This window comes from Panthera uncia, chromosome B4 (assembly GCF_023721935.1).
Source record: "Panthera uncia isolate 11264 chromosome B4, Puncia_PCG_1.0, whole genome shotgun sequence".
NCBI classification, from domain to species: domain Eukaryota; kingdom Metazoa; phylum Chordata; class Mammalia; order Carnivora; family Felidae; genus Panthera; species Panthera uncia.
The window spans coordinates 72,927,922-72,948,805 of record NC_064809.1 but is presented as its reverse complement, the minus strand read 5'-3'; the positions used below and the strand labels follow the sequence as shown (position 1 = coordinate 72,948,805).

At 44.4% G+C, this 20,884-nt stretch overlaps 2 protein-coding genes across 14 annotated transcripts in view; one reads left to right on the top strand and one right to left on the bottom strand.

Moving 5' to 3' along the window:
* ASB8 (ankyrin repeat and SOCS box containing 8) overlaps nucleotides 1-15,516 on the top strand; it is a 36,514-nt gene extending 20,998 nt beyond the window's left edge. For 5 of the 11 annotated variants that reach the window (XM_049627267.1, XM_049627266.1, XM_049627268.1 and 2 more), the window contains 3 exons: nucleotides 10,124-10,284; nucleotides 11,757-11,861; nucleotides 13,700-15,516. In XM_049627267.1, coding sequence (XP_049483224.1) covers nucleotides 10,168-10,284; nucleotides 11,757-11,861; nucleotides 13,700-14,332 — 855 coding nt within the window. In that variant the 5' untranslated portion in view covers nucleotides 10,124-10,167 and the 3' untranslated portion in view covers nucleotides 14,333-15,516. Of the gene's footprint in view, nucleotides 1-7,193; nucleotides 7,341-10,123; nucleotides 10,285-11,756; nucleotides 11,862-13,699 lie in introns of those variants that run through there. The other 6 variants (XM_049627272.1, XM_049627274.1, XM_049627275.1 and 3 more) reach the window with 4 other exon arrangements.
* A 1,198-nt stretch (nucleotides 15,517-16,714) lies between these two features.
* The window catches only part of PFKM (phosphofructokinase, muscle), a 44,598-nt gene continuing 40,428 nt past the window's right edge, over nucleotides 16,715-20,884 (bottom strand). For all 3 annotated transcript variants that reach the window (XM_049627239.1, XM_049627241.1, XM_049627240.1), the window contains exons 20-25: nucleotides 20,503-20,667; nucleotides 19,385-19,446; nucleotides 19,044-19,155; nucleotides 17,657-17,756; nucleotides 17,470-17,575; nucleotides 16,715-17,245 (exon numbers count right to left, since the gene is read on the bottom strand). In XM_049627239.1, the coding sequence (XP_049483196.1) occupies nucleotides 17,101-17,245; nucleotides 17,470-17,575; nucleotides 17,657-17,756; nucleotides 19,044-19,155; nucleotides 19,385-19,446; nucleotides 20,503-20,667 (690 nt within the window). In that variant the 3' untranslated portion in view covers nucleotides 16,715-17,100. The remainder of the gene's footprint in view (nucleotides 17,246-17,469; nucleotides 17,576-17,656; nucleotides 17,757-19,043; nucleotides 19,156-19,384; nucleotides 19,447-20,502; nucleotides 20,668-20,884) is intronic.

Sequence of the window (20,884 nt, the reverse complement as noted above, 5' to 3'; positions counted from 1 at the left end):
ACACACACACACACACACACACACACACACACACACACACACACACACCTGTTTCCTCTCAAGTTCCTACCTTTGTTAATGGCTTCTCAATTCACCTAGGAGCATACAGAAAAAATCTAAGAATCACTATTGGCAAACTGTACCCTCTCATCTTCAGCTTGTAGTCAATCACTAAGCCTATTAATTCTAACCTAAAGTATTTCAAATTCACTCTTCTCCCTTTATATGGCCACCACTCTAGTCCAAGTCCCCATCACTTCTTGCCTAGATCACTTAATTGCTATTTTTCCTATTTTAGTCTTTACTCTGACCTTTCTATAATCCATTCTTCATCAGAAACTCAAAGTGATCCTTTAAATACATAGACATGATTATGTCACTTGCATAAAACCTATCAATAGCTTCCTATTCTTTTGGGATAAAGTTTAGAATCCTTAACATGTCCACCAAGACCCTGCCTGATTTGGAGCATCTGTTCCTTTTTGGCCTCAACTTGTGCCCTTGGTCTCCTTATCATTCTGGCTTCTTATTCTTCTTCCAATTTCGTAAGCTTTTTTGCTCTCACAGTCTTTGAATACTCTTGTCCTTTTGCTGCAGTGCCCACTCCCTTCACCTCTGATCCATAGCTTTTATCTGGTTATATCCATTCATTTTCCAAGTCTGTGCTCAGGGAAGTTTTCCTTTACCTCCCAGTGTTATAGAGGCTCTCTGTTGAATGACCATATTACCCTCCGTACTTTCCCTTTATAGAACGTTGTCTAGGCATTTGGGTGATTCTTTATCTAATGTCTATTTCTAACACTAACTATAGTTTCCCTGGAGGCAGGGACCACGTTGATCTTATATTCAATTGTATCTTAAGAATCTATAATAAGGAACAGCACATTAATAGAATTTAATAAGTATTTATTGAATGAATGGTTGAATGATGCATGAAGGAACACAGAACTACTTGCTGAACGCTGAGCAAGAAGCCTGAAGGAACAAATTCTCTATTTCTCCTCTAGGGGGAGACCTACTCCTACTAGAAATAGCATAGACCTCAAGAGAGCACAAAATCATGAAGTTAACAGTTAGTAAGCTTCCTAAATCCCTGAAATTGATTCAGAGAATTCAATAATTCCTTGCTAGTAGAACTCTCCAGATCAGTCTGGACCACCCAGTGGTACCATAAGAGTGAGCATTTCCTGTGTTAATTTCCCTTCCTTGAACGATCTTAAAATCTCTCCTGCTAGTTGTCTATTCCAGTCTTGGTTTGCTAGGTGATTTAGCTGTAACTGATCACATTCTTGGAAAAATAGTATCTAGGTATATCTAATTTATATATTATCATTAACATTGTTATTTGTATTTTTACTGCATTCCCCCCTTCCAAATCCCTCAAGCGTTCTTTCTCTGTGAAGTCTCAAAATGTCTTAAAATTATTCTGATAGTGTAAAATATTGGTAACCTATAAGGCCAAAGTAATTTTCAAAAAGTAGTTATTTGTAAATTTCCCTGAGCCTTTGGGTAAAGTTAAAGGGAAAAAAATAAAAGAACAGCGTGAATATTGGGAGCCTGTCTGCCTCTGAGCAGATTCTGAAAGAAGTCCTTGTTTAATCCTGATGACATGTCTTGGGAGACTACCCCTGCTGCACATTAATTCGGTTCTTTTCTCTGCTGAACTACTTTCTCTTGGACAAGGTAAGTGTATAAAAAGCTTCAGGAGGCTTATATTTCTCTGAACTTTTTTTTTCCTTTGCTCTATTTCCAAAGTTCCTTTTCAAATTTCCCTTTAAATGTAACTTCTGACATCTTTCTCGGGATCAAGGACCAGTACGTAGAGGCATTCTACTATTCCTGTCTTTGGGAGGTCAGTTCACTTTAGTTCAATCCTGTTTACATTTATCCAATACCTACTGTGTGCTGTGGGGAAGGGAGCAGTGAGTGCAGGAAATCTAGATCTGTGCCTTAGAGGCGTTTATGGTGCAACTGGGAGGACTAGACAAATACAAAATATTACAAAGATGACATAGATAAGAACCAACATTTAGATAGCTTACAAAACCACTTTTCACAAATGTGATCTAAGTTTTGTGAAATTAACTCTTGGGGTAAGTGTTGTTACTCTTGTCCTGTCCAGATGAGTAAACTGAGATTTAGGTAATGTAACTTGCTTAGACAAGCAAAGTAACTGGAACTACTGTCAGAACTGGAAACGTAGTCCCTATGGCATTTGCAGATTATGATGTCTCTAAAATAAGAGATATGCAATAAACAATAGCTCTAAAAACTGAAGAAATTCAAAGTAAAGAGAAAAACACTATTATATTAATGAAGCAACACTATTTTTCCTAACTAGTCTGACACTTAGATCTTACTTTTTCTTACCCTACTTTGTTAATTTTGACTGATCCCTTCTCTCTCCTTGGCTCTTAGGATATCACAAACTTCTTTTTGGTTCTCCTCCTCTTCCCCACCCCCTCCCCCACTTTGGTGACAAAAGCTCATTTGAAGAAATTACTTCTTACTCAAGTCGCCTTTCTCTAGGAAGGGTGTCAGGAAAACTTTGCATCAACATTAGCTGAGTGGCCCCTGAAGAAAGATGAGTCCTTTTCAGACAGAAGAGGAAGAGGTAAGTTCTGGCCAGAAGCCAGAAAACTGTTGTGAAAGGCTTTGGGTTACCACTTACAGAGTCTGCAAGACAGAATTCCTCTCCCCCAGCACACTGTCACTCTAGAGGATAGCACTCAAAGTCAGGAAAACGTTTGGAGCCAGCAGGTGAAGAGAGGAGTTTTTCACTCCAAGAAAAGGAGTTGCACAAAAGCCTGTGCCTGTTAGGTAGCCGCCAAACTCAAAAAGTAAGACACCCAGATCTGTAACCTGGGACACTTCAATGGGACCTACCCAGATACCGGACACTAATACATGTTGAACAGCAATGGCATCAATCGTTACAAGCAAAACAGCATTATCAAATTTCTAGTTACGTTTATGCCAAGGTCTGAAAATAGGAACACTAGTTGTACTGTCAATCAACACCATCTAATGAACACTTCTTGAGAGCAGGACTGGAATTAGCAGGGAAGAGAAGAAAAAATAATGACCTAAAAGTCGTATGAGAGACACACAACACATTTAAAACAAGCAAAAAACAACTCATTTGTAATCAAAGCATGAAGATCACAAATAACAAACTAAAATGTATAGAGATGGAGCTGGAATGTTGAATGCAAAATTCACGGATGTGATCAAAATGCCATTTTGGTTTTTGGCTTTTACCATCTTTTAAAGATATGGGGAAAGGATAATCATCCCCTGCAATTTTCCCTGAATGGAAAATTGGGCAGATTCCCTGACTTTTTGGTTCATTCTTTGATAACTGAAAATCCTTTAAGTAAGTCACTTTAAGTCAAGAAAGAGTCTTGATTTGGTATTTAGAATGTTTCCAGTCCAAGATGGCAATCAAATACTTCAGTCTTCATTCTAAGCACTAGTTTAAGACTTCTCCTCCCCCTTCCCCCACGTAAGGCTTCTTGTGGCTGGTGGCTGCCTGCCTTCAGCTTTCTCCTTAACTTACCTCCCCCCCCACCCCCTAGCTAGCTGCTGTTTGACTTGCTGTGTAAAAGTGGGAAGCAAGACAGCTCAGGGATATGACAGATCTGTACTACCTGGGCCAGGCAGATGATTTAAGTTGAGATTTTCCTGTAGGGTACTTTAAAGGTTCTTTGCAGATTGCTCTCATCAGAGACCTCTCACTCCAGTCTTTTTGGCCTAAATAGATGCAGATGGTTGCCTCTGACATCCTCTGTGTATTCTAGGATTCCTATGTTTGTTCACCTCTAACTTCTGGTCACGGGGTCTCTCCACACCTCTAGACAACCCTTTTTGAATAAACCAAAGGCAACACCATGCTGACTGTCTTCTATATGGCCCATATCTGGTCTTGGAAACATTCACACATTCGTCACTGCTATCGAATCTGGGAGTGCTGCAGATCCCCCTGCAGCCACCTCTGCTTTGTGGCTACTGCCTTTAAATTGTAGGCAAAAGCTGGTGCAGGCCACTGTGTTTCACAACTGTGGGAAACAGTTGCCAAGCTCTCTGGTCCCACAGAAATCCCTCTCTGGGCTGGAGGACAAGGATGCAGCACCAGCACTATGTCTCCCTCTGGGTGGGAAGGGAGTGGGAACAAACTGAAGAAGCAAATTGTTCCTCAAGCAGAAACAAATTGTTGCTCAAGAAACATCTTCACAGACCCTTCCCCTCTACTATTCTTTTGATCTCACTCTGAAGTAGAACTGTTCTTCACCATTGACTTTGCACGTGAAAACTTTATTGAAATTATTATCCTGAATTGCAACTGACTGTTTGCAAATCTATATCCAAGCCCTGAAAATAAGGGAATGTGTTTCTCCATCACTGTCTTCCCTGCACAGTGAGCCCTGAGCCTGGAACAACATAGGTGCCGGCAAATGTTTGATAAATGTATGAATGAATGGACCTGAAACTTCCTTTGGTTGTGCAGTGGATTCTCAGAAACATTATGAAATAATCTGCATAGATGGCCTATGCGAGTCTCCCTTGGAGACAAATAATTCTATATTTATAAGATGTTGGGAGTTTCGCAGAGTTTATACACCTCAAAATTTACCAATGAAGAAATTTTGAGAAATGAGACAACACAGGGAAAAATTCATATTTTTCAAGGAAGAAATGGATAAATAAACATGAGATAGTTCAATTTTTAGAAAACTTATGGGATGTCAAATCAAAACTTCTCCCCAAACTGTGAGAAGTGTGGATATTATCTGAATAGTTTAACTAAAAACCCTAAAGCTGAACAAAACAACAAAGAAAAAAATGATTTAAAATAGTTGGCAAAATGTTACTGTGTTAAATATAGATGACAGATAGGAGTTCATCATACTATTCTCTCCAGTTTTTTCAGTATGCTTGAACATTATATAATACCAATGACATTTAAAAATTGGAAGCTTGGAAACAGCAATGTCTTTACCTTGCTTTAGAAAGGAGGCAACAGAAGAAGTAAAAATGGGATGGAAACTGTGTAGACTTTGGCATCCTGTAATTAAGACTTCAAAGGTCCCATTAATATAGTAGTATTATGATAGTCATAAAACTGTACTCGTTTGATGAAAGTAAAAAATTTTGGAAGCAGGAACTTTTGCTTAGGAATTAAATAGATTCGGAATTATAGAAATGGAAGGATATTCAGAAATGATTTCAGCCAATGCTCTCACAATGAGAAAACAGATGCCCAATGAAATGGAATGAAATAACTATCAGTCTCAGAGCCAGGACAAAAGCTAGACCTTCTGTACTCTGGGTACAGGATGTACTCCACCATCCTGGGTAGTATATGACATTGAACAAAAGCAGCCTGCAGTCACCATTCCCTCAATAGGTCAGTTGTCTGAAGCTCATTCTCCACTTAGAGAAAGCTATGGATGGTGCCAAACAGAGCATCACTTTACTGGATCTAGAGACAGGGAGACTTAGCACACCTGGGCCCACTGCATGATGCAGTGGAATTTATTACACATCTGACTCTCACCTCATTAATTCCCCAGCTAAGTAGGATTCAAGGGGATTTGGGGGAGAATATACCATTGGGGTATTAATGTGAGTCACACAGTTCTAGACATAGGGATGGGAGTTTGAGAGGTACTAACTGAACCGAGGTTAGGTTTGACAACACATGTAGTGGCTTGATTTTTCTATGATCTTCCCTGCTGGTAGCCAGGAAGGGCTGAGGTTCACAGGATGAACTTCCCCATTTGTGATTAGCACCAACACAGGTATCTCTTGCCCTTGTGTTTGGAGATTTAACAGTCTCTAGAGCCCTAATACAAATTTCTGGTTTAGAAGCAATGGGCACAGAATCAAACTGTTTCCATTCACTGAATTTGATCAAATGCTTTAGAGCAGCTTGCAGGGGAGGGGGGAGGGGTCTAGCCTCCTTCAAGCTTTCCTAAGTAAATCTAGGAATTAAAAGCAATGTAGTTAATATGTAGCTACAGCTTCAAGTCAACTCCCCAGAACCCCTCCCAATCAGAGAGCTACCGCTAAACCCTTCTTCCATAGAGCTGTCAATGACCAAAGCAGCCTTTAATCCCGACCAAAGCAGCCCTTTCTTTAATCTAGAGTATAGAATTGGTGGCTTACAAGGCTGAATGTTGCCTGTTTTCAAAATGATTTTTTTTTTTAATGTTGCCAATATTTGCAACTTGGCGGATTCACTTGTTTAAAAAAACTGGGTATCAGCTTCTTTGGAAAAATTGAACAACCTCACCACAGCAGAGTGGCAGAAGGTGGGGGACACATTCCTGCATGGCAAAAATCTTTTGAGTTTGGAACGCAGGGGAGGCTCACTCCTCAGACAAGGCATGAGATTCTCCAGTTCACCATCCCCTCATTGATGTTCATGAACTGTGTGGGCCCTGCTTTCTTCTCAAACTGGTTGATGCTGCTGCTTAGAAAAAGCTTTGGGGAGTAGGTGTTGGGGTGTTCTTGGTTAAACAGGCAGGCAGGTAGATCACAGCACTTAAAGTCAGCCTGTGCAGGCTGCTTCACTCTACCTGCACCACTACGTGCTGCTGGCTTCCAATGTTTATGCTTTTGCTTGGGAAGGACATCACTGAGACGCTGCAGCATCTCCCTGGCTGGGAAGGGTTACTGTCAGCGGGTACATCGTTTTCAGTCTTCGACATTTGGACTACTACGCCTCTTAGGCGGTTGTTTATCTTCGGTATAGTTCTCTTTGAGGAATGGTGGACACTATCCAGGAGGTTTCAGAAAGCACACGTTTCCAATATTTTGAATAATGATGGAAGTCTCTTTTATTTTCCAAAGACACTTCTTACTAACAGTTTAGTCTCCTAAGCAACCGAACCAATGTAGCAAGGTTAGAAATGAGGTGCCCAGGCCCGATCTCAGCTGGAGACCGTGGGAGGCAGCGGAAAGCACGAAAGGACCCACTACAGGTCTGGTCCACAAAGGGGCGGCCCCACAGACTCGGCCCAATAGCCAGGGGCGGTGAGCTTTTTGCCTAGAGCTGCGGACCCAAGACCCCGGGCAATGGCCGACAGCGCTACATTGCGCCGGCGCACAAACCCTCCAGCAGGGAAAGAAAATAATCCGTTAACTATGCCTGGGTAGGACGGAGGCTGCCTCACGACTCTGCGCAGGCGCCCCCCGCCTGCAGCCATTGGCCGGTGCGCAGGTGCCCCAATCGCTCTTCACATCCTGTAAACAGAGGCCAGCTGGAGACGCCAACTTCTGTTTCCGGGTCACACCTTGACAGCGGCTTTCACCGCCCAGCTCTGCCCCGAGGTTCGGTGAGTGCGTCCCTCGCTGCGGGCCTGCCTGCAGCCAGGTTCCCTAACCCGTGGCACTACGCCCAGTAACTCCTCCGTTCCCCGCTCGGGTTTCGTTAGCCCTCGCGGCAGAGACAGGTTCCCGGCCTTGGGGAAATCAGGGAGCGGGTTGGTTAACCTCCGGGGCTCCACCGGTGTAGGTTGCGCGACCCTCTTTCACCCCTCGTTCCGGGAGACCTGCCGGGGTTGCTGAGATCTTTTCGGATCCCATGCGCAAAGTGACACCACACGTCCTCGCATTTCGTGTCCTTGCCCTTCGGCCCTTTGCCTCGGCAACAAGTAGCGGCCGCGAGCTCTCCCCCTCAGCAGGTGTGGTGGGGTTGGGGGCGCCTCTGACTAGGCTGAGGGTCTCTCAGCTCGGGCGGAAGCTGAGGCGTCACTAGCACCAGAGCTGTTGAATGTCGCCTGTCTTCCACTGTGCTTCTAACATCGCAGTAGAATACCTCTTGGTGTCTTCTTTGGATCCGAAGTGAAAGAAAATGTGGGAGAGAGGACTCTTAGTTCCAGCAGAGGAAAGGGGCCACTTGGGGTCAAACCGCGCACGGGCTGCTGTTGGAAGATAGGTCAAGTTTACATCGCCTTGACCCTTCCCGACAGTGCATATCGTCAGTGTGCCCCGAAGTTTCACTCTTTACCGGGAACTTCGATGCAGCAGCAGCAGACCACTGGTCATACCCTGACTTAGGAGTTCTTAGCCTAGAGTCCCAAGAACGCCTCGAAAATGATTGCAGGGTTTAGTTTCTTCAGATCATCCATTGCCCAGAAACGGTTAACAGAGCAAGTCCAGTCTAAGCCTTCCACTTTAGATGCTCTGTCTTCTGACCCCTTTCTTGGGATCTCTAGTTCAAATGCACGGCTGCTTTTTTTCTCCTTTCGCCTTGCAACAAAGAAGTGTAAGATACACGCCCTTGTTTCCGAGTTTAGTGGCTGTTAGATTAAAATTATGTCAAGTCTAAATTATCTAGAAAGTTTCAGAGAGACATATAAACAGGTGTACATGTAAGCTTATTCATTCATAATAACATAGGGGAGAAGAATGCCTGATATGAATTATTGATACCTATGAATTGAATATTTTAACTTGCATTCTATTAATTAATACTGTATACAGTTTAAACAGATAAATAGTAAAATAGAAACTATTCAAGTATAAGGAGATACTTCATTACAAAAAGCAAAAATTACATAATTTGAAGTGACCAAAGTCATTTTAGGTTTTTTCCCCTTAGTCTAAGTCATATACATAACATTTTTGATTATGCAAGTCTTGAATTTTTAAGGATCTAAAGTAATAATTTTTACATTAACTCAACAAATATTTATTGAGAAACTGCCATGTGCCAGGAGCTATTATATTTGGGGCACCTGGGTGGCCCAATCGATTGAGCGTCCGACCTCAGCTCAGGTCATGATCTTGCAGTGCACCAGTTCAAGCCCCACGTTGGGCTGTGTGCTGACAGCTCAGAGCCTGGAGCTTGCTTCAGATTCTGTATCTCCCTCTCTCTGCCCCTCCCCTTCTTGCTCTCTCTCTCTCAAAAATAAACAAACATTAAAAAAATTAAAAAAAAAAAAGAAAATAACACTATATTTACCCCCAAGGAGCTTATAGTTTAATAGGAAACCTTATTCCTAAGCAGTTACACCTAGAGAGCTGATGCTGCATAGTATATTTTCTCTACAGTTTTTGATATATGCCTTTTCATGGAAATGCTCCACCTTGTTTGTTGTAATTTTAAATGTTTCCCAACTAGTATATGGCTCTTATATAGCCAAAACTTCTATCAGTTAAATTTAAGTACATTGCATTATGTTCTTTTCCATGCTAAAACCCTCTGTCATATTGTGGTTTGAACATATATTTGCCCAAATCTATTTCTCAGTTGTCATGAATGGCCAATTATTAAAATTTTTAATTCATTTTGCACTCTTAAATCTGCTTGTTTTCCTGTAGCTACAAACATACGTCATTGGTGTGAACTTTGATTTTTTTTCTTATATACATGACTAATTATACTTTTGAGTTTTTTGTTTTAGAATACCACTTTAAATATTTCCCACTTTTTTCTTTGCTGAAGACATTTTAAACTGTTTCACAGATGTCTTGCCATTGTTAACATAGATGTATTTGTTCCATAACCTTTTCCCTCTCTTCTCACAGGTATCGATCACTTCTTAGCCTTTAGTCAATCAACCGGTATTTATTAAATACCTACTTTTGTGAGCCTCTGTGGCTGGCCTTACATGAACAATAATATAGAAGACAGGGACCACGCCTTCTAATTGATTACAATTTAGACGAGAAACAATATAAACATAACTATACTGCAGGGCCAACTGTAACAAGTAAGCTAAAGGTGATGCTGATTGTAAAGACCACAAAGTCCAGAGGAGGAAAAGAATGTTTTGTGGCATCTTCTGCCTTTAAAAAATATCTTCTTCCTTGCCTGGTCTTGTTTGTAAGCTACACAGAGCTCCATAAGGGTCTTGGGGCCTCTTGAGGAAATCTTGTTCCAGACTATTCAGAGAGTAGAATTGAGGTGCTGAGGGTCAAAACATTTTCGTCCAGGTTTACCCAGCTCCCTGAGCGACTATTATAATCTATTTCTCTGTGATTAAGAAAAAATATTAATTCATCATTGACCTCTTTGAAATCTACTTTTACTATTGGGAGGGACTCAGAGAACTAATCCCAGAGACAGGTATGCTCAGTGATATTGTGTATGCCTAAAACTTCTTTGTTTCAGGCAGTTTGGAGCATGTGAACATACTCTGAGCCTTGAGTTCCAGTATGTGGTATATTATGCAGAGCATTCAGAGCAAATACTCTCTCTCAGAGCGCTTAATCCGAACAATCGCTGCCATTCGTTCCTTCCCACATGATAATGTAGAGGACCTCATCAGAGGGGTGAGTGTGCTGTATTGATGGAGAGTACTTTGGGAGGTGAAGCGGGAAGGTTCCTGGGGAATCGTGATAGATTACAGATTTGCAGCATTGACTCAGCGCAAGATGAAAAGGAGTTTTTACAGTCCTCATACATGTATTAACTTGATGCAAATACAGTTTCCTTGTGTTTTGCTTCTCTTTCCTTCTCCCTTTCACTTTGTGCATCTGATATTTTTCTTCAGGAAATATGTTCTGGATGACCCTAGTCTCACGTTCTTTGTAAAATCTCTGTCTGGATATGATGCATGTGGGATCCAGCAAGCTCAAAGTCTCCTACACGTGTTCTACTAAGGGAGGAAGGAGATGAGCAAAGCAGAAGCAGTTTTCAAATCCTTGTGGTTTATAATAATCACATAGAGAGATATCACCTGCCGTCTATCTTAACAACAGCTACCACTTTTAATTCTGTAAGGAATGTCAACCTTTAAATGCAGGGTAATTTTTGACTTAAGAAAGCATCTTAACATCTTTAACCACTGCCATTCAGCGATTGTTATACAACTAGTATCCTAGTTGTATCCTAGTATCCTAGACAGTCTTTGAGATCTTTTCCTGAGTATTATTCCTGCTGAAGAGAAGTTACAGGGTAATTTTTTGATCACTAGAAAATGCATCCAGATGGTTGCTTTTGTACATTTCTTTTCAACAACAGTGGAATCCTTATTTACCGCCTGGAGCTCTGTAGCTGCTTCGGGGTTGTGTGGTGCAGCTTTGAGAAGGAATAGTCATACAGCGTTAACTTGTTCTCAGCAAAAGTGGTACCAGAGGATTCAGCAGTAGGAAGTTTGTCACGTTCTAATTCTAGCTCTGCTGCTGAGTCATTCGGCGACTTTGGTCTGACTGTGAGATCCCCATCTCCTTTCATCACATTTGAAAAGAGCCATACCTCCGGAGGCTAGGTGGCAGAGAATGCCCATACTCAGAGGCTACTTTGAAGATGTTTATAAACAAAAAGATAACGTTAAGATGACCTTACTATTAGTGATGGCCATCCATTGAATGACAAAGAGGGTGCCAGGTCTCCTGGTTTCAGTCTGACCGACTCACTTTCTGGACTTTTGTAGAGCATGGCGGCTGTAGAAAGTGGATGGGTTTTCCAGCTTTTCTGAGTGGTGAGAAGTTTCCCATTGCTTTTGCACATAAGGTTATGTCCTCAGTGATGCCTAGATGGCCATCTGGCAAGTTACCTTGTGGAAAAACTTAGTAAGTTGATCTAGGGAATTGATAGCTTCTTTCTTTCATCTTCAGTGTGTTCCCTCGGTTTGGATATTAGCATTATATTATTTTAATATGTAGTAGAAACCGGGACTAGTAGTATGTTTCCACTACAGTCAGAGCTAGAGCCGTCTTCCACCCTGGACTCAGTTCTGAGTCTCATCCTACTCAGTGAGCCAGAGCTGAGCACACTGACTGAAGTTTCCTTGTGCCCGTAGGGAGCAGATGTGAACTGTACCCATGGCACACTGAAGCCACTGCACTGCGCCTGCATGGTGTCAGATGCTGACTGTGTGGAGTTACTCCTGGAAAAAGGAGCTGAGGTAATGTTTTTAACACTGTCGCGTTAATGAGCCACTACAACTTGAGCTTCACGTTTTCTTAAAATTTCTGTCTCTTCTCCCGTCCCTTCCCACCTTCTAGCCCGTGGTAACATTGGCATAGCCAATATCAAAGCAGAATGTAATGGTAAATATCTACATAGCGATCCAAAGGATTTCATCCTTTGCCTTTCTTTCTTAAGTTGTCCCGGGCTCCAGGAAGAGGGAGTTTTATCTCCCTTTTTCTCTCAGCCTTCTTTCTGGAGTTGTTTGCATTTCCATTCAGTGCTCTCACGGCCTGTTGACTGTCCAGGAGCTCTAAGTACCGAGGCCCCTGGAGTGATTAAATCTAAACCATTTGACACCTGCTACCAGACATGCACTTCTAATACCACTGTTTCTGGGGGATAGATGTCATTAGGTAACCCATTCCTCAGGATTGGGCTACTTGTGCTAGTTCTGCCCACTAATTATTTTCCGTTTATTGTATCCTGTTCCTGTCTTCTTTCTGACGTATCTTAAGATAAGAAACCTAGATTAATTTATATCGGCATCAGCAAGAAGCAGCATGGTATAATGAAAGGCTAAAAGAATAGACTCTGGAGCCGGACTTCATGGATTTGAATCCCAGCTCTATCACTTCCAGCTGTGGGACTTTGAACAAGTTACTTAAGTTTTCTTTGCCTCGGTTTCTCCATCCGCAAAACGGGGGTGACAATGGTATCTTCTTCATAAGGTTGTGAAGTGTTTAGTACACTGGCATGTAGTAATTGCTAAGTAAGTGTTTGTTAAGTAAATAAATAAGCAGTTTTGACTGTTTGTAAGCAATCTGGAAGTTGCACGTGCTGAGGCGCCAATTGGAACCAGACATGCCGCGAAGCTGGTGTGCAGACCCCAAACATATTGGTCAGTAAGCCTAAGGGGCCAGCCGCAGCACCATCCACCCAGCCATGTTGTTCTCTACTTGTCATTATCTGTTACATAACTCTTGTGAGTGACCCTGAAATGAAAGCCAGTGATTTAATGTCAGTGATGAAAACTATCCCCGGGGGCGTGGAAAGTTTTTAGCTAAATAGAAAGTTGAACTGAGTTAAATATATCAGCTTATTTTTATTGCATTTTATGGGGGAAGATAATATGTTAGTCTTAAGTTTGGGTTTTGAAGTCTTTATTATAGGGAATGTTGATTTGTAGCAAGTCAGCTGCTTTTGCAGTATTGCAAGGTTGTGCTCTTCTCTTCACATGCCTTTATTGAGGTTCTCTTATGACTGCACGGCATAGTTTTGCAAGGGGCTGATCGGATTAACAATTTGAGCTTCTCGGTATGGTTAAAGAACGCGGCAAAGCTATATGGGTGGAGTTTGGCCTCATTATTTTTCAATCTGGTTGCCATCAGCCACAGGTTAGAGTGAGTTGGGATAAGTAAAATAATTCAAAACCTTTACTCTGGCTCATGTGTTGAAACTACTTTCCAATAAGTATCTCCCAGAGTAGTTACAAGGATTTAGACTTCATCTTCTCTTTCTTTACCCTTTACCCCATGGTAGAGATCCTAGTGAATAGTAAAGAATGTAGCAGAAAAACCCTAAATAATGCAGGCCAGCTGATCAGTGCACATAATAGAGTGCTGGTTGTTTTGAGACCGCTCTCTTCCTATTTGCTCCGAAGCTCCTGACATCTCTCCGTCTCGATCACCAAGACTCCCTGGGAATTGCTTGTTGATTCTCATATTCAGAACATGACAGAGCACAGGTAGTGGATAGACACATGCAAGCTTCTTTGCCCACCCATCTTCCTCTCGGTAGTCTAGCTACTGTCATATAGTTCCTCCGTCTTTACAGGTGAATGCCCTGGATGGTTACAACCGAACAGCCCTCCACTATGCAGCTGAGAAAGATGAGGCTTGTGTGGAGGTCCTCTTGGAGTATGGCGCAAACCCCAACGCGCTGGATGGCAACCGAGATACCCCACTTCACTGGGCAGCCTTTAAGAACAATGCTGAGTGTGTGCGGGCCCTCCTGGAGAGTGGGGCTTCTGTCAATGCCCTGGATTATAACAACGATACCCCGCTCAGCTGGGCTGCCATGAAGGGAAATCTGGAGAGCGTCAGCATCCTTCTTGATTACGGAGCGGAAGTCAGAGTCATCAACCTAAAAGGCCAGACGCCCATCTCCCGCCTGGTGGCTCTATTAGTCAGGGGACTTGGAACAGAGAAAGAAGACTCTTGCTTTGAGCTTCTCCACAGAGCTGTTGGACACTTTGAATTAAGAAAGAATGGCACCATGCCACGGGAAGTGGCCAGAGACCAGCAGCTGTGTGAAAAACTGACTGTTCTGTGCTCAGCCCCGGGAACTCTAAAAACACTGTCTCGCTATGCTGTGCGCCGGAGTTTGGGCCTCCAGTATCTGCCAGATGCAGTGAAGGGCCTTCCACTGCCAGCCTCTCTGAAGGAATACCTCTTACTTGTGGAATAGGCTGGAGAAGTTGTTTGCACCATCAGGCAGGCAACTCTGGGTGAGATTTTTCCCTGTGGTACTGTCTCTTTGTCTTGGAAAACAGGAAAAGCAGTTGTTCCTGTTGTGTGGTTTATATTTAGAGGCAACATGTCACAACAGTCACCTCCACACCACCTCCCCTCCCCAAACCAAGCAACCAAACAAACAAAAAATCCCTCACTTTTGTTTTCTCTTTATTGCTTACTTGGCTTTTTATATTGCACCCTGCAAGCGAAGAGGTCTCCCCCTACCCCCCTACCCCCTTTAGGGAAAAAGTCAACAATGCAACTGAATTCTCTAGGAAGATGAAGAGTATTTAAAGAGTGTGTGTTTAGTTTTCCTTTGGGAACATGATTAACATTTCAGAAGAATCCCTCTAGAAACATTTTAACTGGTCAGTGAAGAAGTCTAAGAAAAGTCCAGCTAACAAATGTGGCCCAAAGGTGAAGATACTGAAAGCTCAAATGGTGTGCAGATTCACAGTTGGGCTGGATGATATTCCTAGAGTGCCACGTCATGGAGCATTCAGAAGGGACTGGCCCCCTGTCTCACCATCAGAGGAAACAGCGGTCTTGGCCTCTTTTCCATGGGTGTGCCTGAGGGTTCCAGTAGTTCAGCAGTGTTATTTCAGAACTAACATTTTCTTACTGCTTTCCACATAGAAGAGGTAGCAGGTTCTGAGCAGTCCTAAGAACTTTTCTAACGCAGTTCTTTCTCTTGGTGAACGCCAGTTTGCTCCAATGGGCTTATTAGCAGGTGCTCTTGCACCTTAGATGAAGGTGTTTACCCTAGCAGGGAAGGAGATGGGCTGGGCTGCCTTTTCCCATGGGTCGTCTTCATTTCCCTTTAGGGAATTCACGCTACTGAGGGTTCAGAATTATTTTCCTTTCAGTTGTTTTGGCAACTTTGCTTTTTACGGATCTATACAAGACATTGGGGGAGGCCAGCGAGTGGGGGAAGAGCATTATAAGAGCTGCTTTCAAGCTGGCCCACCTACTCAAAAAGGAACTGTTTTAGTGAACCATACTTAGTCAACGATACTCTTCCTTTTCATGTTCCTAAACTAGATCAAGTAGTTATTATCTTGGATGACCCAGATGCAAATTTGAAAAACTTTTTAAGTTGATCGGGAACTACAAATAAAAATGACTGCAATCTGCTGACACAGCTAATTTGAAAAAACATGTCTGCTTTTGCCCTTTTGCCATTGGTGGGTTTTTTTTTTGTTTGTTTGTTTTTGTTTTTTGTTTTTTTTTGCTCACTTAAAAAAGAAATAAACACTTCTAAAAGCAAGTTTGGCAGTTTCTACTGTTCCTGCTTTTCTCCACATCATTTAATCACCCGGAGCCCCGTTGTCCGTAACTTTGAAATGGGCTGTCACCACCTCCCTCATAAGCTGTTTTGAGGATGCAGTGATACCAGGGCTTAATATTTACTGTTAATTTTTCTTCCCCTTAATGAACTGCACAAAGCATTTGGCTGCCTTAAGTCTGGACTCCTGACAAGCCTTCTCAGTTGCTGTTCAGAACTGTTTTCAGGGTGTAAAGGTAATACTTTGGATAGCCAGCAAAAGTGACATATTAGAGATCATCATTCCTCCACGGCCGGTAAAACCTTGAACCTCTTCCTGCTTCATCAGGCAGGTGAGGAAACTAGGTTGGGAGGAGTATGCACGCTTGTGCTGAGAGTCAGGATCTGGTTATTGGAGGCTAAGCTTAAACTTGGCATCAACAGGTGCCATCCTGTCAATTTGGGTAAAATCTGCGGTCTCGCTCCTGAAGACCAACTACATTACATGGTTACTTGGCTGATGAGGAAGAAGCTATTGTTATGGAATAGAAAACAAATGGAGCTGAATGAGAACTGACCGCTTTCTCAAGCAGTATTTCAGCCAGCCCACCAAACCGGGTCCAGGAGTGGGGGTCTCTTTCCCAGGCCTTCAAAATGTGCATGTCTCCCCACAAATGGGGTCTGCGTTTCATCTAGGAAGGAATAACAGGGGAAGAGTTGAGAAGGAAGAACCCTGAGTTGTCAGAAGAGAAGTAGAGATCATGGAATGGCTGGAAAAACCCCTAGGTAATGGGTATATGATCACGAGGTGAAACACAACTTCATGCTTAAAGGAGACTGGCAGGGCACCTTATGGCTACAGAGGATGCAGGAGGGACTAGTGTGCGATAGGGGGTAAGGACCAGTATATGATGTTCTAGGACCGTATGTGCAGAGCCAAGAGATGGAGAGGAGTACATGGGGTGATCATACGGGATGCATTTTCCCACATGTCTGTCTGAGCAGGGTCTGGTGCTTTGGGTTGACAGTATGACATTCCACTTACAAAAGTGACAACAGGAGAACCAAAAGCACAGTGACCAGTTGGCCTTTATTAGTGTTACTGCAGTCAGAGTAGTAGAGGAACCAAGACTTTGTTATCACAAGAAATAAATAGAGCTTATTTTTAGGAAGATTCTAACCGAGTAGGTGAAATCTAGCAGTAGCACTAGAGGAGCCCAGTCTTGTGTGACAGATGAAGCTGGGGTAGAAGTGATGATAAATTCTACCTCAAAGGACCTTCTACGCACTGCCCACTGCCTCAGCTCCCTGGCCAGAGCTGGTCATGGCTACAGGTGCAGGTTAAAAGGAAACCTAATGAAAAATGGGCTAAAACACTTGAGAATGCATGGACTTGGATCTATCAGGGGGTGAGCTGACCATGATCAGACAATCCATTACCCTCACTCCAAAGAGGGTTAGATAGAAGCTTCTCCAGATCGCTTCCGGCTGATGTGCTCCAGGTGGGCGTGCTCTGAGGTGTCCAAGTCAATCTCATACTTGGCTAGGATTTTGAGGATGGGCCTCAGCTTCAGCCACCACTGCTCCTTGGGGATGCGGTGGCTACAGAGGAATGAGACAGATGATTTAAGCTTTCAGCACCCCAACTGATTTCTATCAAAAGCTTACAGGAAGAAGTTGAGCAGAAGAGGCTGGATTTTAGGACATGGCCTAAGATCCAAAATGGGTACGAGTCCAGGTGTTACTCCTAAGATAAAAGGATCGAAGACAGCGAACAGGTTGGGAAGAGCAGATCCTGAAACTACCGGGGAAGTAGATGTACTCACTCAAAATCCGTCTGCTCCTTCAGCTCAGTCACCGGTTGAAAGACCAGAGCCCTCTTACGCATCCCCAGAACACAGCCTGAGTCTGGTGTATTGGCGAAGATCCTCCCTGCAATACAGGATGGTCAGTAGGCTTCTATAATGGGGAACCAGCCACTATGGGGGGGTCTTACCCTCTTACCCCACCTACCATTACGGTAACTCTCTTTGATTTTCCCAGACATCCAGTTCATAGCCTTGGCACCCATCTTAGTGGCAAAATTCCTGTCAAACGGAGTTGGGCTTCCACCCTGGAAAAAGAATCATAAAAATTACAGAGGGAAGGACTCTAATGAAGTGGCAGAGATACCTGAATACACACAGAAAAAAGGAAAGAACAGGCCCCAGGTTTGCAGCTGGAAACAGGAATCCAGAAGTCTAACCATGAAGGAAATCCTGAGACAGCGCTGAGAACAGAGTGAGCTGGCACAGCTTATTTGGCCATTTACCAGGGGTAAGAGTAACTAATTAGATATGGGGGGACCTGGTCTCACAGCTGCCCGATCCTGTTCATTCACTTCCAGTCTGATTGGCCAGTCGCCTCCTTGCCCCTCTTCAGCCTAGCAGCTTTTGTCAGTCACCATCATCGACAGAAGTGTTCCTTGTGAACCAACATAGATGTCCTTGGTAGCACCTCAGAATAATATAAAACATCATGCAGATTTTCTCTGAACTAAGTGAAAGGAGGTGGGAAAGTGGGGAATAGATCGCCATGCTTTATCCAGTTAGACCCCATTCCTGCAGGGGCTAATAAGCTCATTCAAGTTGAGGATACTGGGAATTCATAGGTAGGTAGACAACGGTCAAAGGTCCATATTTAAGCAGAATCAGCTGGGGACATTTGGGATGGGGAGGCCTAAGACCACCAGTACCGTCTGTGAGCGAGGCCTGCCGTAGGTGGGGATTGAATGTGGATAGCAGAAGGGAATTCGTTTCCCCCGGAACCCCGGTTAGTGCAGACAGAGCCCAACACCAGCAAGGTGGCTGTACTTCTTGCACAGGAAGGCAGCATGGCATGCTGGGAAGAGCACTGGAGTGCATTCTGGCTCTCACCCAAGCTTGATGAGCGGCCCTAAAAAAGTTGTTTCTCCCGTCTGGGCCTCATTTTCTTCATCTGAATTAGTGGTTCTCAACTGGAGATGATTTTGCCCCCCAGGGGACATTTGGCAAAAGTCTGGAGACATTTTGTATTTGTTACAACTTAGGAGGGAGGTGCTACTGGCATCTAGTGGGTAGAGTCCAGGGATGTTGCTAAAGCATCCCGCAATGGCACAGAACAGCCACCCGCAACAAAGATTTATCCAGCCCCAAATGACAATGGTGCCAGTGCTGAGAAGCCCTGCCCCAGGAGGGATCACATAACCTCGAAGGCCATTTCCAGGGTAATGCTGTTTCGATTCTGTGACAGTAAAAACTGCAGGCTCGTGCTCTGTGGTGGCACCGACAGCCTCCAGCAGATTGGGGACCAGTGGGAGACCCAATGGCTATCGGGGATTGTGGCCGTCTGGTGAAGGGTATGACTGGGGTGTCTTCCCGACCTGCTGCATGTGCCCAAGCACATTCTTCCTGCTGTCAAATATGCCCTTCCCCTCCTCAGAGTACAGGTTGAAGATGAAGTCCGTGGTATAGTTCTCGTTGCACTTCTCATTCCTGCCAAGTAGAGACCAAAAGCCTGTGACTTTGGTTGTCTCCCCATCCCTCCCAACCCTTTTCTGCTTCAGTAGGCTTTGTTCTTCCCTTTTCTGTCTCCTCCCATGGCTCCAGTTCTCTCACTGCGTCCCCAAATTCCTCAGGGCATCCCAACCATGGATTCATTCTGTGGGCTAGAGCCAAAGCCTAACTGTTCTCTTCACTTAGGAACACACCATGGATGAGGTACCTTAACACCAAGCCCCTTTTCACAGTGGTTTTCATCTTATGCACCAGATGTTCAACATTTGCCTGAAAATAAGAGAGTAAATCTTAAGCCTTGCCAGGAGTGGATAAGGCCGGGCAAGTGCACAGATCTCTTGTTCCCCACCAGGCCTCTCCAGATGGGGAGAGAAACTGGAAGAGAGCTGTTTACAATCTGTGCCTAGTCCCTGTGAGAAGTTCAGTGCACGCTGCAATGTGAAGAAAGACTCCAAACGAGCCAGGCAGAACTGGGAGAGGGTGAGTTAAGGACAGCCATGGTAACTGCCGGTCTTCACCTTTCCACCTGCTCCCAGTGTCCCCTTCCAGGGGATTCCGCTTCCCTTCCCTCAGAGGGCCGAGTGGGGGGCCCACTGCTCTCAGTGTTGGCCTTTGAATGGGTTGCTTGTCGGTGCAGCAGTGATTCGCTTGGGAGGAACCAGTTCCTTCATCTGGGCTTTGAGCTGGGGGTGAAGGAGGAAGACTCCCACCTTCCATTCCCAGCAGGGACTTGAGTTCTTGCATGAGGGAGTTCCCTCAGCCTGCTGCCCCTGCACTTTGTGGCTCTTCTTCCCTCCAGTGAACTGAAATCTTGGAAAACTAGGATCATACGGCCCCTCTGAGAAAAAGGAATCGGAAGGCCCTACCCTAACCCCGGAAGGGACAGGAATGAGAAGAGTCTGCTTTGGTAGCAAGGGAGCCCAGGGCGGGTGGCATGATCAGTAGAGACACCACCGACTTTCTCTGTTAGTTAAACCACCTACTCACAAGTTTAGAAAAGTCTTTTAACCTCTCTAAATCTTTCTTGTCCGTAACACGGAGATAATAATAGCTCCCTTGCACGTGTGTTTTGAAGACAAAATGCAAAAACACGTTGAGAAGGGCTTAGCAACGTGGGGCCTTCGAAACGAATGCTCCAGAAACAGCAGCTGTGGTCACGCGTGCGAGGTTACACTGGAGATGCCCTCTTGCTGCTCTTTCTAGTTTCCTCGCAGGGCCCCAGAGACCAAGCAGCTATCCTCATCTTGAGCTCTCACAGCTCAAGATGCTGTGGGGACAGACTAGGGCAGGGGAGAGCTGCATAACAGGCTCTGAGTGACCATCTACCTGCAGGTCCCGAATGGTGAAGGGCTCCTCAAAAATGTAGGCAGCATCGGCCCCAGCTGCCAGTCCTGCCATGGTGGCCAGGTAGCCACAGTAGCCACCCATCGTTTCGATGATAAACACCCGACGCTTGGTGCCTGCCGCTGACTGCTTGATGCGGTCACAGGTCTGCAAAGACAGCGGGGTCTCAGTTAGAAAGACAGAGTCCGGGGTCTGATCCTTGTCACTTCTCTGGCCCTTGCCATAAACCGGCCCCGGCACGCCACCCTCCCCGGCTCAGCCAGGCCCCTACGCCTCATCAAGTTCTTGCCTTAGGGGGCGGCCGGCACACCTGCCAACTGCCCTGTGGAACTCGCCTCCTGGGAAGGAAGCTGTACTTACCCTT